Consider the following 14552-nt stretch of genomic DNA (forward strand, 5'->3'; position numbering starts at 1 on the left):
TGTATGAACTCCACCTGTAATATGATGATATACACTAGAATTTGAAGGGTATTCAAGTTAAGCAATCTGAAATGGTTATTTGCCTTACACACTGCCACAGGATAATACCACACATGAATCTGAAGTACACATCTATATTTTCTAATGAAGACTGTAGAACTTGAGTGAATTTATTTTGTTTTGAGGATCAGATAGGTAATACTACTAATTGCCTGAATCGCGATGTGGAGTTACTGTTGCACAGCCACATTTTTTTTATTTAGATGTTTCTTTTCACCTTGTATATATGTTTGGTTTGTTTACCTTTGTGTTGGTTGTGTGCAATTTATTGCATATAGTAATGTATTATAGCGCAGTTTCACACAAATGCATGTTAATGCTCAGCCTCCTGTGAAGGGAGCAGGTACCCATTCCTTTTACAGAATGGGTGCAAGTCCTCAGCGAAAGGACAAGGAAGCTTATATCACCTTTCCACCGGTGCAGCCACTGTAGCTGTGGTGTTGCGTGCTTTGCTGCTCTCCCCTCTGCTACATTTTTATACATGTGTATTTTGCTGAAATACAATCAAGTGTCAGAGTCTCTGCCCTGACCTGAGCTATGTTAACCTAAAGTGTTTTCAGATGATGGCAGTTTTCTGTAATTTTTAAGCTTCTCAGTGAAGCAGTCACCTGCCAGTTGTCTAAGCTGTTCTGCTGTGCGATGCTTTTAGAGCTGTTGCAGTGATTCTGCCCTATCTTTGGACTATCTCTCTTACAGAATAACAGCAAGGTTAGCAGTTCCTCAGCTTCTAGTTAAGAAGATTTGCAGCATTTAATTTGTTAGCTTTGGGGAGGTACTGTCAAACACACCAGGAGAAAAGAAGTCGGTTCATTCTGATAGACTTAGAAAATACAACAAAAAGGCAAGTTGCCAAACCCCTAATTAAGTCGCATTAGAAAACAAAGGTTATGTGAAATGTAATGTTAATGCCATCCTACATTGCAGTTTAGCATGTCTGCAGTGTTACTCACTTCTCGAAATGCAGTGCCAGTCCTTTCATGTTTTAGTCCTGCTATGATATTCACAATCCGTAATACATGCCAGTATTTATTTATTAGGCCTAGGCTGTAAGAAAGAATCCTATTGGGATCAGATTTTTCAGGCTAACATACTATATTGTACCATACTGAAATCTCATTCCTGTTGCTGTTGGCATGGCAAATAACCATTACACTCAAATAGTTTACCAGTAGACACAACTAGATTCAAGGTTTTTAACATCTGGGCAAGAAGAGACACCTGAGTAACATACTAATTGTATGTGTTAATATATCAGCTAAGTTATTCCTAACAAAATTTTATTTTGGGCTTTCTTAAAATTCCTTAAACATTTGCTCTTAGCTTGAGTTCCCTCATGATCTCACCTTTTTACTGCACCCTGATTATTAGAATAAGGAGCTTAACCTGTAATGAAAGACAGTTGTTGTTGTTGCACTGACCATTGTGGGCTGTAAGTGTCAACTTTTGTTGTGCATCTGATCACAACCGGTCACAAGTGATGTAATATTGCACCTGCATGGTAGCGCAATGTGAACATAACCTCTGTTGTTTAGCAGCCACGGGGTAAGTGGAGGTTTTAGTGCAACAACATGAAATTTCCATCAACTAGTTGACAGCAAAATCAAGAGTGGCTTTGTTCAGTAGCTTGGATTAGAAGTAACCAGGCTCTGTCAACTGCGTTGGGACCTGGATTTTAGATTGAGATCAAGATTAAGAAGTAATTTGGTTGGTTAATTCTTAAAGCAGCAGGTTGAAACTCATCTGACCTAGAGTTGATTGATATTTACTCATCAAAGTTGATAAACTCCTACTGACCGCTGTCATCGCTTTTTAGCTAACAGCAACATAACTCATAATAACTGCACTAATGTAGGCCCCTGTTATGCTGCTTGTTTGAACCTAACAATACTCTTACTCGCTCTCTGTGCATGGTGTGAATTAACTCCTGCATTGCTTGTCTGGTGGGTTTTGATGGCTACTGTGATGTGGCTTTTTTTAAACACCAGTCTTTAATTAAGATTAAGTCCTACAGCAGAAACACACAAAGAGGGCTTTAATAGTTACAACAGAGAAATTACAGCGTTTACATTTTACTCTCTGTCTTCCATTTCTGTCTGTGTGTGTGTTATGCTTTTTTTCTATCTTAACTTGGTCTATGTCTGCATTTCTGTGTAGCCAACAAAGAGGAGGTGGTGCAGAAGGCTCGCCCAGTCTCCACTGATGTAGGAAGCAGCAACCCAAACTTCTCCGACCTCATGGATGAGTTCATTCAGGAAAGACTGAGGAACAAAGGAACAGTGGTCAGTACAACATGCAGACTTACTGATGAAATCTTCATTATGACTAAACAAATGATAATTTGTTATAATAAATAAAAATATTATAACATAGCATAATATTAAATGCTACTAACTAACCTTTTGATGCCCAGGGTCGTCGTGGCAGCAGCCCAGGGAGTCTAGAGGTTCCCAGGGATCTGCCTGAACTCTTGGAGGCGGGGCAGAGTCCTGGATTACGACCCTCAGATGATCTTCGGCCTATTGATGATCCAGGGGTTCCATCTGAGTGGACATCACCTGCAAGTGCCAGTGGTTCTGATGTCATCAGCTCAGACAGCCAATCAGATTCCTTTAATGCCTTTCAGTACTCCACCTGCAAGTTTGATAGTAAGAAACAAAGGACCACATTTTTTTATGTAGCGATTACCAATATTTTGAGTGATTGGCCAGAACATTTTGTCTGATTTGTATTGCAGTTCTTTCCTGTCTAGTTACTCAGTGGTATTTTGTAGATTTTACTTTGAGTTCAGAAGCGTGTGGAGCAGGAGTAGGATCTGGAGGAGGTCGAGGCAGCTCACTGGACCAGGACAGCCTGGGCGGGGGTGTGGCTTGTGAAGAACATGAAGTTGCCAGTTTGACAACACTTCACATTGATTCAGAGACCAGTAGTCTCAGCCACACTGTCACTGTTACTGGTATGTCCCCCACTAATATGAAGACATCTCTAGACGTATTTCTGTATAGCCATCTATGCAAGGAACAGTACCTTCAATAGTGGATATATACATTATATTAAATAGGTAATTATTAGAATCACAGTTTATGTATCATGATGGATTTTTGACAATTTTCAAGTTTATAATGGGAGTGAATGAATGGAACCTTCAGATGCTAGAGCGGGTGATATCGCAGCTTAGAGTGGGAGAGGCAGATTTTTTAAACATAAAATCGGAAGTAGGACTTACAGTTTGACCAGAAACGGCTCTTTTTGAGTGGTCCGATTCTGTTTAAACTGCAGTGACTTAGCACTTTACCGCCCATGCTAACCAACAAGACTGAATCCCGTCATGTGATCAAGATCAAAGCCATGTTAACTTGAGCTCTGTCCAGCTACTAACACAGCTGTGGTTCAACAGGTAAAAGGATCCACCATCAACTATGGGGTCAGGGCTTTGATTCCCAGCTCTAACCACCTACACAAGTGTCCTTTCGGCTGTGATTGATTTTACAATTTTAATAGGTCGGTGTACAGGAATATTAAGTAAAATGGAGCACAGTTCTTAAAGTGATGTTCCTCTAACATCTGAGAGAAATTAAACATGGTGGATAGGTTTAACCAAATTTAACCAAGTGAAATAGAAACAAATGAAGCATCTGTTTCTTCAGCCTCTTCATGTTTCTCTTCTTTTCTCCTTGTCATGTGACTGCCTTGTCTAGGTTCTGAGAGCGCGTCTCCAATGCATTCCCTTGGGGGCTCTCGGTCTCAGACACCCTCCCCTGCTACGCTGACAGCAGAGCACACCGATCATGTACACTCTCACTCACACACACACCTTCAGCTGGACCAGAAACTCCACAACTCTGTCTTACAGACCCCTGATGATCTGGGTAATAGTCATACACACAATGAAAAACACAATTTCCTTCTTTTTTGTCCACTAAAGTCACAGCTGTGAATGAGAGGCAAGAGTCAATGACTGATTCATTGATTGATTGTAGAAACCAGTGAGTTCCCCAGCGAGGACTGCAGCGTGATGGCGGGTGGTTCTCGAACTGGATGGCACGCAGATGTTGCCACGGTAATGTGGAGGAGGATGCTGGGTATCCTGGGGGATGTCAATAGCATCAAAGACCCAGAGATCCATGCTCAAGTGTTCGACTATCTGTGTGAACTGTGGCAAAACTTGGCTAAGGCAAGTACTGACACAATTATAACCGTGACAAAACGCTTTCTATAAAGATTCTGTTGGTAAAAATTGCATTTCTTTTTTCAGATAAGAGATAATTTGGGTATTTCTTTGGACAACCAGTCATCTCCTCCACCACCTGTTCTGATCCCACCTCTGAGAATCCTAACCCCCTGGCTCTTCAAGGTAGGTGTGACTGACTGGTCACTATAGGAGATCTGCTATTCATAGTGAAATCTTATTGTCATGTATTTATTACTTTCCCTCAATAAATATGAATAGTTTCCAGTTTACAGTGTAAACACTCATATGTATGTGTGTGTTTCTGTTATGTTTTTATGTTTTTTTCTGTGTTTATTTTCCTGAAGGCCACCATGCTGACTGAGCGTTACAAGCAGGGGAAGCTTCATGCCTACAAGCTGATATGCAGGATCATGAAGAGACGACAAGATGTTTCCCCAAACACAGACTTTCTCACACACTTCTACAACATCATGCACCAAGGGCTGCTGCACCAAGACCAGGTAGAGTCTTTCAATTCAGTTCAATTTAATTTTTATGTAGGGAACATACATCTGTGCACAACTATGGGAGAATGAAGACACAAAGTTAATGACTGTTAATAGTAGCATTTAGAGGAGAGTACAGGAGTCTCCTAGAACCTAAATATGTAGCAGCATAGCTAAAAGATGGCTCAGATTCATCATCCAGTCACTACTCTTGCTGCAGCATTTTGGAATAACCGGGAATACTTTGAAGAGTGATTAAAGTAACTGTATGATCACAATCACAAAACAACTTATTTCAAGTTAAACTAACAAGTATGTTCAGTGTCCACATTAATTTTAATACGATTGCATATATAACTTCAAAAACAATATACAGTAAGTAGTTACTATTATTAGTTATTATTATTATTATTAGTTAAACTGTGTGTACTGTTTCAGATTAAAAGATGAAACATGGTGTGTTTTGTGCTCTAGCTGTAGAATGTCTGCTTCAGCTATAAGAGTGTGTTTTAAAATATGTGTTATTTCTACAGGACATTGTGAACACCATTATCAAGCACTGTAGTCCCCGGTTCTTCAGTATTGGTCTACCTGGAGCCACCATGCTCATCCTGGACTTCATCATTGCAGCTTCTAGGGTCACCACCTGCTCATCACTCAATGTAACCAACACAAACAATTCAGCTGTTCAGTCCAGACACACACACATACAGTACATTAGTGTTTTCTTTTTTAATTTTCATTTCGTGTGTGTTTCTCTTTACATTTTGTCTTTTCCCTCCTCCATGCAGGCTCCGAGAGTGGAGGCGCAGATCCTCCTTGGATCTCTGGTATGTTTTCCCAACTTTTATGGGGAGCTTCCAGCCCTCCATCCCACCACGGCTGACATGGTGCTCACCAAGTTCACTGACGTCAAGGTAAAAGCAAGCAATAGTAGGGGATTGAGGGGTAGTATGTTGACCTATAAACAACACCACATTGTCCTTTGTCATAGTAAGTTATGAAAATGAAATTAATGCTAAAGATGCTTTTGGAAAAAATAACTACTTTTTAATACTTTTTTGTTGGTAGTAGATACTTAGTTCGGACTGGCGATTACATCCACACTGAGATTGGTCCCTGACTTTAATGAACCAGTTAGTGTAGAGAAGAGTTTGATTGGATCATCAGTCTCACATAACAAAGCTGAGGGTCAAACCTTTATCTACTCTGTGTGTAATCCAGGTCAGTCTAAACCTTGTAACACGCCTGCTGTCCGTAGGGTGTCTCAGAACCAAGCTAATAGGTTAATACCTCATCAGCTATTCTTGTAACAGTCCAGAGCTATGGGAGTAATGTTGTTGTTGTTGTTGTTGTGTAAACAGTTAATGCCATGCAAGGCAGCACCTCAGTCCGCTCGCTGGTTTCTTTCAGGGCAGAAACTTGTTTCGAATCACTAAGCACTCATTAATCACAGGGACGGAACCAATGAGTGTCTGAATGTGTCTGGGCTGTGTGTCCGCCTTTATTACAGCTTGTATGTGTATAACATGCTATGGATTAACACCTCATACCAATTCCTTGTATCAGTTTTCAAGAAGAAAGAGAGGTTAACTTTGTGTCTGAGACCTGAATGTGAGGTTACACAGTCAACATAACAACACAAAACAAATGGCATTTATTACCTGCGTTTGTGTGTTCTTTGTTTTATAGGAGCACATTATCAAAACCATTCTAACGTCTGCCAGGGATGAACCCTCTGCTCCTGCTAGGTAATACTACTGGTGGCGTACTTTACATGTGTACATGTGTACTTTGATCTTGTGTGCTTCTTTATGTGTATCTATTTCTCTATGTGTATAACAGCAGTGTGTCTTTACTGTTTGTTTACTGTACTTTTTTAGGTGTGTGGCTCTGTGCAGTCTCGGTATCTGGCTGTGTGAAGAGTTGGCTCATGAGACTCATCATCTGCAGATTAAAGATGCTCTCAATGTCATCTGTGTTACTCTAAAGGTCAGTCAAACTGTGTAAAAAACATTGGTTATGTTACACACAGACTGTAACCTTTAACTTTTCTTACTGTGAAATGTAATATATAAGCGTCACATGAAAGGGTCACATGTCAATCTGAGTGCGATGATCGCATACAGCCTTTGGCCTTTGGCCTTTGCCTGTTTTCAAACTCTGTCGCTGCTGATCACTGCAGTCCTTCTGACTGTGATCCAGTGAAACAAGACCAAAGCAGTGACAGAGTCCAACAGGCTGCTGATTGACTGTATGTGAACTGATCTGCACAACACAGTAGACTGTGAGCATCTGCTCATATTCTGTCCAGATGTATAATTAGGCTTAGTGTAGTTTAATGCTTGTCCATAGAATATTTCATGATTTACTACAATAATATATTGTCTAAATAACCAAGTTTAACATTTGTAGCGAAGCAAAATCACAGAGACAAGGATTAAGGGGACGTTTACCAACATGCAGCATCTTTTTGTAAAGATTTACAGTGATAATGAAGCCTTCTGCTTTGCTGAGCATTTTTCTGCTCTGTGCACCTTAGTTTTCTCAGTAGCCCTCTCAATGCCTTTTCTATTGTCAAATCAATTAATTTGATTGAGATTGACAGCAAGATTGTCCCCATCATCCAGGCCCCATGCTCTTCCCTCTTTCTGAGAGTTTTGTTCACCTACACAGGTCTCTGTTCATACATGAGAACAGGCTTTAACAAAAAGGCAGTGAGATGTGCCTGCTGAAAGTGCTCTGTCTGATCAGGGCCATAGCATGAGTGAGGATAAAGGGTTACAATCTAAAAGCCATAACATGTAACTTAAACTAATTCAAGCACTAATACAAGACTCTGCCCTCCTCTACTGTCTGCTACTGTTAAAGCGTGACTCAAAATCACAGTGAAAAAGAAAAGGCTTAAAAGGCTAGCCTCACTTAAAAATATTTAGAAGCGGATATCTCTGCACTGATGCCAATGCTGTCCAATGATTCTGCAGCAAGCATCAACAGCACCTGAGGCGGCTGGTTAGTGTAGTGGTAACATCACCGCCTCCCATGTGGGAGACTGGGGTTCAAATCCCAGCTATGGCTACCTCCAGTAGGGGTCCTTAGGCAAGACCTCCTCACGCTGCCCTGCCTACCTTTGTACCTTGTAATGACTTGTAAGTCGCTTTGGATAAAAGCGTCTGCTAAATGACTGTAATGTAACAGCACATTTTCATATTAAGATATATTTAACATGTCAACATATTAAGATATATGTAACATATTTCTACCAAGAAAAATATTTTTTTTTATTTTAAAGTTGCATCCTGTAACTTTAAGTACACTGAAATAGGAACTGTGTCCTGGATAGAGACAGTCATGGTAAGGGATGGTTGGCCTGTATTAAACATTGTGGGCAGCCAAGGTCTGATGCAAACATGGAGATGATTGTTGATGTTAGTGAAATAGCCTCAGTTGGTTTTGTCTGTTTCAGCCCACAAGACTGGGAGGCCTGTGCATCAGAATAAAACTGTCCAACATGCACTGTCTCATCTACAGCCAAGTGGCTTGAGATGGACACACACACACACACACATACCTTTTCCACCTTGGAATCCCTAGCTTGTGTATCGGCAGCCAATGGCCTGCTAGGACACTACAGCAACACACATGCATTCACTTACTCCTGGGAGCGAACCCTGGACTGTCAATATGTTTGGTCCTCCTTCAGATAGGAGACTAATCCAGGGGGAATGCTGCAAGCAGCATCACACTCACAGTTACAAATATACACACATTTTGTCCACTTTTGAATTTCTTGCCTACATACCGGCAGCCATGTACACACAATTACTCACACGCATACACACAACTTGAGGGTTTATCATATTTCAGCGCAGAGCCACTTCATGTTGTCCTCTTCATCCTCCCTCAGTTTTATCTAGAAGCATTTCTGTTTTGTTGGGTGGTCCTCATTAGAATAAACTACAAATTCTTCTCCCTTTTTTTTCAAATTCTTTACAAATATATTAATTAACCTCTATTTACACATTTTATGAGTAGTTCATGTAAAACTACAATTCCAAGAAAACAGAGGATTGAAAATACTATAATGGATAAATAATGGTATATCTTACTTTGTGGAATTTTTATCTATGACCTATTCTTTAGTGCAGGAATAATGGGAAAAATATCTTGCTTGACTATGACATTACCCACAGAAAATGAATTAACATCAGTATTGTGTGTTTGATTTCTAAGTACCCCAATAAGAGTGTAGCACTGGTGGCATCAGACATCCTTCACCTCCTGATTAGTTACGTGGATCATCTTCAGAAATTCCCCCCTGACACGCCAAAGAAGATTGTAGAGGTAAGACATAAATCACTTCTGAATAAATAATGGAATATGTATATATGCCCTGGTCTAATTTTTAATTTATCAAGTCACAGTCAGCATGTCATATCATAATGTGTAAAAACTAGGGCCTTCGAATATCATACATGTAGCAGCATGTCACTTTTTACTTCAGCATGATATTCATTTATTTTTAATGTCCCTGGTTTTGAAGTAGTAGCAAAAGTTTTAACACCGACAACAATTTTGTCTGGTTGTATTTTCCTCAGATTTTAATTGCCACCATTACACACTTGCTGCCAACTACAGAGTCTTCTCCTCATGAACTTGATAAGAGGGTAAACTACACACTCTATTACTCATTTTGTTTTGATAGTAATCTTGTTTTACAGTGTCTTATCCTGTCAACTCCTGTGTGTATTACAGCTTGTAGTTTCCCTTCTGTTGTGTCTGTTGGACTGGGTAATGGCTCTGCCTCCAAACACTCTCCTTCAGCCTGTTCAAACACGAAGCCCTCCAGAGAAGGACCAGCCTACCAAGACTCTGCTCAGCTGTATTTATAAGGTTTGTAAGTGTGCTTGTGTCATTGTGGCATAGCATTTACACTGAAATAAATGATGTTCATCAAGATTAACACCACTTGGCACAAGCATCTCATGTTAAAATGTCATTATTAAGATGTTATGGTATATTATGTTTTGAAAATACATGATCTCTATTGAGAATAAAGACACATAAACCTAAGTTCAGTAAAGCTAATTACTGCACTATATTTTTTCTTAATAACTATGTCTAGGTATTGCATGGCTGTGTGTATGGGGCCCATTCTTTCAACAGTCCCAAGTATTACCCACTGCAGCTCTCAGACCTGTCGAGTCCAGACTACGACCCATTCCTGCCATTAGAGAGCCTCAGAGAACCAGAACCTCTGCACAGTCCGGACTCGGAACGTTCCAGCAAACTACAGCCTGTCACTGAAGGTAATTGATCAAACAGTGTAAACACACTGCACAACTTAAGAACACATAGTTCCCATCATTTTGCATCATGACTGATTTCCAAGGGACAGGACCAGAGAAATTAGCATTTATTTGTTTTGCTATTCCCATGGTCCAAAATATCTTACACACACAAGACTGCTGCCAGTAATCTGTTTAGAGTCTGTAATTTTTGCATGCATGTGAAGTGATGCACACACACACAAACTAGGAGACACAAAGTCCAAATCACCGACAGACACTACAAATTGAGAAGGGTAGGTGTATGTATGCAAGCACACCTGTCTGCTTCTATGTGGAAGAGTGTATTATCTCCTGCTGTGGTCCCCAAGGACACAGTGACAACTCTAACGACTGGATCACCCTGCTAGAGCTTTCATTTCTTTTATGTTTGTCTTCGTCGGTTCTCTTCTTTCGGCTGTTTTTTGTTAATTTGCCTCAACTCTTTTACTTCCTCTCTCTGTGCACTTCTGAGGTTTAGGCAGCTGGTACATATCTGTACTCTACACGCAGCCCTGTCAATAAGGAGCTGTTGGAAAGTCTGTGTGTGTCACAGTGTGTGTGTAATGATGTTGATTAGCCAGGATCTTCTGGCAGCACCGTATGTGATGGCATTGGCTTTCTCACAGCATGGGGCAAACTATGTAGAAGCTGTGTTTGTGCCTCTTCTGAGTTTTTAGTTCAGTTGTTCCAGGAGCTTTTCTGTAACTTGGAGCTTAAATACTAAATCATAGTAGTAACAGTTTCTCCTTCTTATATCCTTATAGTAGTACTCATCCTTTTACTGTCTTTTGTCTGTTCTTTCTGCAGTTCGTAGTCGTATTCAGCAGGGCCTGGTTTCCATTGCAGCCAGAACAGTCATCACCCACCTAGTCAATCATCTTGGACATTATCCAATGTCTGGTGGACCTGCTACTCTTTCTAGTCAGGTACAGGTTATTTAGTGTAACTATAATGACACTGCGATAATGAACTGGATATGCTTTTACTAAGGAGAATAAAACTCTTTCAACCCTGTGGCCCATGATTTTTAGGTGTGTGAAAACCAAGACAACCCATTCTGTGAAAGTGCAGATCTTGGACCAGAGCTGTTTCATTCACCAAACTTACAGTTTCTGGTTCTGAACGGCTCCACACTGCTCTCAGTGCTACAGGTAAAATTAACTGAATGGAGTTTCCTTGACAGATTTTCATGTGTTAACTTGGTGCCAGGATGAATTCTTTAATATCTGGAAAATTTAGGCAGCCTGTGTCTCTTCTCTCGTCTATTTCCTAGATCCGGTCAGAGTCTGGTGTACCAGGAGGCGGAATGACAGCTGGCTTGTCATCTGCTCCTGCTTGCGTTCGTGTTATCATTCGAGATGTAGCTGGAAAACACTCCTGGGACTCTGCTGTCCTCTACGGGCCTCCACCGTGTTCCCCAAACAGCCCAGCACATGCACTTTTAACACACACACAATCACCTCACAGTGCAAATCTTCATTTACGCACCCCACCAGGAGGTCCGCCGACGAAGATGGGAGTAAAGAGAGAAGGAGGCGAGGAAGAGCAGCAGCAGGAGGAGAGGGATTCTGAGGAGGGAGGACAAGGGATGGAGGGTGATGAGTTTCAGAGAGAGGGGGAGGAAGATGTAGAGGAGAGAAACATCAGCGAGGAAGAGAAATCCGATCAAAGAGGAGATGGAGTAGGGGAAAGGGAAGAGGAGGAGCAGCAGCAGCAGGAGGAGGAGAAAAAGGAGCATAAATTGGATGGGGAGAGGGATCGTAGAGACATGGTCTTGGAACAGCGTTTGGCTCCGCCACTGGCTAAGCGCGTTTGTCGGGAGGCGGTGCCAGCGTGGGATTCACTGAGGGACGGTGATGATGCGCTGGATGAAATGCTGCAGTATCTGGGATACTCGAGTCCTGAGTGTCTGCAGAGAACAGGTATATACACCCAGCACCTGATGTTTGTGACTTTGGAATTGTCCTGATCATATTTTAATAATTTTAAACATATATATAATAGAGGTATGTTTGAAAAGAAGCTGCCAGTAGTTTGTATTTATACAATTTCTTGAAATAACTCTAAATTAGAAAATGATATATTCCTCTGCAATACCATCTAATTAAAACCTAGAATAAGTGCATTTAACAGATGGACATTCCTCAGTATGTTCCGTATACACAAAGGAACCTGCATCAAATCATGTGTAGGTGTATACTGGCGTGCCACAGTGTCTGACAATACACACCACCACAACAAGACTAATTTTTGACTCCTGATTGGTCCCACCAGGCATGCCCCTCAACATCCCAGCCCCGCCTCCAGCATGTGTCTCAGAGAAGCAGGAGAACGACGTGATCAATGCCATTCTGAAGCAGAGTGCCGCTGAAAGAGAGTTTGTCCTTCATGTATGTAGTGACCATGTTCATTTGAATAGAATTAGTCAAAAACATTTAAATTATTTCATTATTTCTTTCTTAATGGAGAGGATACTCAATTAGTGGTTCCTAACGATGCAGTACAAGCAGAAATATAGCCTATATCTAGCCTCGTGCCCTAGCAATAATATCAGGTTTTAGAAAGTAAACGATACACAAATTCTACAAATTTCCATAGGTGTTTTCCATGAGACACTTTCAAAGGGGCATTACAGCTCAAATTTTCACCTGACTATTATATCCAGAGTATTTAAAAATGTGATTCAAATGCAAAAATGTTTTTTGCCTACTGCAGCACATTTTCTGCACACCCACCTATCTCCCCTTTCCTCCAGAAAGAGGGAGAGGGGATAAGCTGGTTAGCTTTCGGGTGAGAAAGCTAAGCAAGCAATTGTGAAGCTGAGAGAAGATGGAAAATCAATCATAGTGACTGCACAAACATTGTTCATAGCCAGTACAACCATTTGCTACGTCCTGAAGAAGAAAGAAACCACTGGTGCACTAAGTAACAAACATCAAACAAGTAGACTAAGGAAGACAACAGCAGTTGACGACAGAAACATTGTAAGAGTTGTAAAGAAAGACCCTCAAATAACTGTTAGTGACATCAACAACAACCTCCAGAGGGCAGGAGTGAAAGTATCACAATCTACTGTTCGCAGAAGACTTCATTAACAAAAGTACAGATGTAAACATCTGAACATAAAAACTGAAATGTGGATCTTTTCTCTCACATTCATCTTTTGCACAATTTGGTCGGGGCCAGAGGATTCAACGTTACAAAACTTTTACATCCAAACTGACAAAAACAGATAAATCAAATCTAAACACTGTTACCCTTTCTAAAAAGCACATACACAATGTTTTCAGCTCTGTTCATTATTCATTTATGTATTGTATGTATTTTCAGTTTGTACTATTGCAACTAAATGTAGAATATTTCAGAGAGGTGAGGAGCTGAACATGAGGGCGGTGCAGCAGACGGAACCAGAGACCCAGACACCACAGTCGGCCTTCTACTACTGCAGACTACTGATCAACATACTGGGACTCAACTCCTGGGAAAAGAGGTGAGACCAGACACATGCATACAAAAACTCAAATTAAAAAGTTTTTGTTTGTTTTAAATGTTAAAAGATACAATAAGCATATGTCTCAAATATTTAGTTTGTTCTGTGTATTTCTGTTGACTTTCTTTTTGTAGGGATTTTTCTTTAACCTCCTCTACAGTTTTACCTTTACAAGAAAACATGTAGAAAACTAAAATGAATACAACCGAAAGCACGTTTTATGCCTAAGGAGAAACGAATAATAAAAGGCTGTTTTTCATGTTGCTGTAAGGCACGTGGGAAGTCTTTTATTAATTTTTGTCTCCCCTAGAACAAACCAAATGCTTGTTGAATGCAAATGAGACAAAAAATTCAAAATTCAACAAGTATTTTGCGTTAATTAGACCCCACTTTTTCCCATTCACACAGTGCAGCATTTCATCTTCTCAATGACTCTGGGCTAAAATACACAATGTCAAGGTATCACTTTAAATGTGTCTGGCCAGCTAATGGACACTCATCCCTTTTTATACTTTATCCAGGGAATTACACCGTCTACATTCAGGCTGCACAATAGACTTCTTAACGCACTGTGTGCGTTAACAACACACACACGGACACGTGTGTGTGTGTGTGTGTGTGTGTGTGTGTGTGTGTGTGTGTGTGTGTGTGTGTGTGTGTGTGTGTGTGTGTGTGTGTGTGTGTGTGTGTGTGTGCGATAATGAGCATAGTACTCTATTGATCAAACTCAACCCATTTGGAGTTAGAATAAAAGGCTGTAGTTGAAGAAGAGAATGCTGGATGGAGACATGGCAAATCAGAAAACAGGATGATAAGGCAAGTGTAGATGGAGAGAATAAAAACAAAAAAATAAATAAATGGATCCACAGTGGAAAATTAGAAGAGTAAAGAAACTGGGGGGGAAAGGAGAAAGACAGAATAGAAGGAAAGAGAAGAAGAGATTGTCTAATGATTTGTTATTGTCCTCTTATGTCTCTCCAGGTATTCATATGGGACAT

The 14552-nt window shown here is 40.6% G+C and overlaps 1 protein-coding gene across 4 annotated transcripts in view; it reads left to right on the forward strand.

The window, feature by feature from the left end:
- The window catches only part of ralgapa1 (Ral GTPase activating protein catalytic subunit alpha 1), a 55275-nt gene that overhangs the window by 16533 nt on the left and 24190 nt on the right, over window positions 1-14552 (forward strand). For all 4 annotated transcript variants that reach the window (XM_026356791.1, XM_026356792.1, XM_026356793.1 and 1 more), the window contains exons 19-38: window positions 2215-2339; window positions 2471-2705; window positions 2831-3013; window positions 3756-3926; window positions 4038-4231; window positions 4313-4411; window positions 4594-4749; window positions 5268-5396; window positions 5526-5651; window positions 6427-6485; window positions 6618-6726; window positions 8968-9078; window positions 9333-9401; window positions 9490-9627; window positions 9860-10043; window positions 10872-10990; window positions 11096-11215; window positions 11338-11986; window positions 12339-12454; window positions 13430-13554. In XM_026356791.1, the coding sequence (XP_026212576.1) occupies window positions 2215-2339; window positions 2471-2705; window positions 2831-3013; window positions 3756-3926; window positions 4038-4231; window positions 4313-4411; window positions 4594-4749; window positions 5268-5396; window positions 5526-5651; window positions 6427-6485; window positions 6618-6726; window positions 8968-9078; window positions 9333-9401; window positions 9490-9627; window positions 9860-10043; window positions 10872-10990; window positions 11096-11215; window positions 11338-11986; window positions 12339-12454; window positions 13430-13554 (3217 nt within the window). The remainder of the gene's footprint in view (window positions 1-2214; window positions 2340-2470; window positions 2706-2830; window positions 3014-3755; window positions 3927-4037; window positions 4232-4312; window positions 4412-4593; window positions 4750-5267; window positions 5397-5525; window positions 5652-6426; window positions 6486-6617; window positions 6727-8967; window positions 9079-9332; window positions 9402-9489; window positions 9628-9859; window positions 10044-10871; window positions 10991-11095; window positions 11216-11337; window positions 11987-12338; window positions 12455-13429; window positions 13555-14552) is intronic.

The sequence above is a fragment of the Anabas testudineus genome, chromosome 12 (genome assembly GCF_900324465.2).
Source record: "Anabas testudineus chromosome 12, fAnaTes1.2, whole genome shotgun sequence".
In the NCBI taxonomy this organism is placed as follows: domain Eukaryota; kingdom Metazoa; phylum Chordata; class Actinopteri; order Anabantiformes; family Anabantidae; genus Anabas; species Anabas testudineus.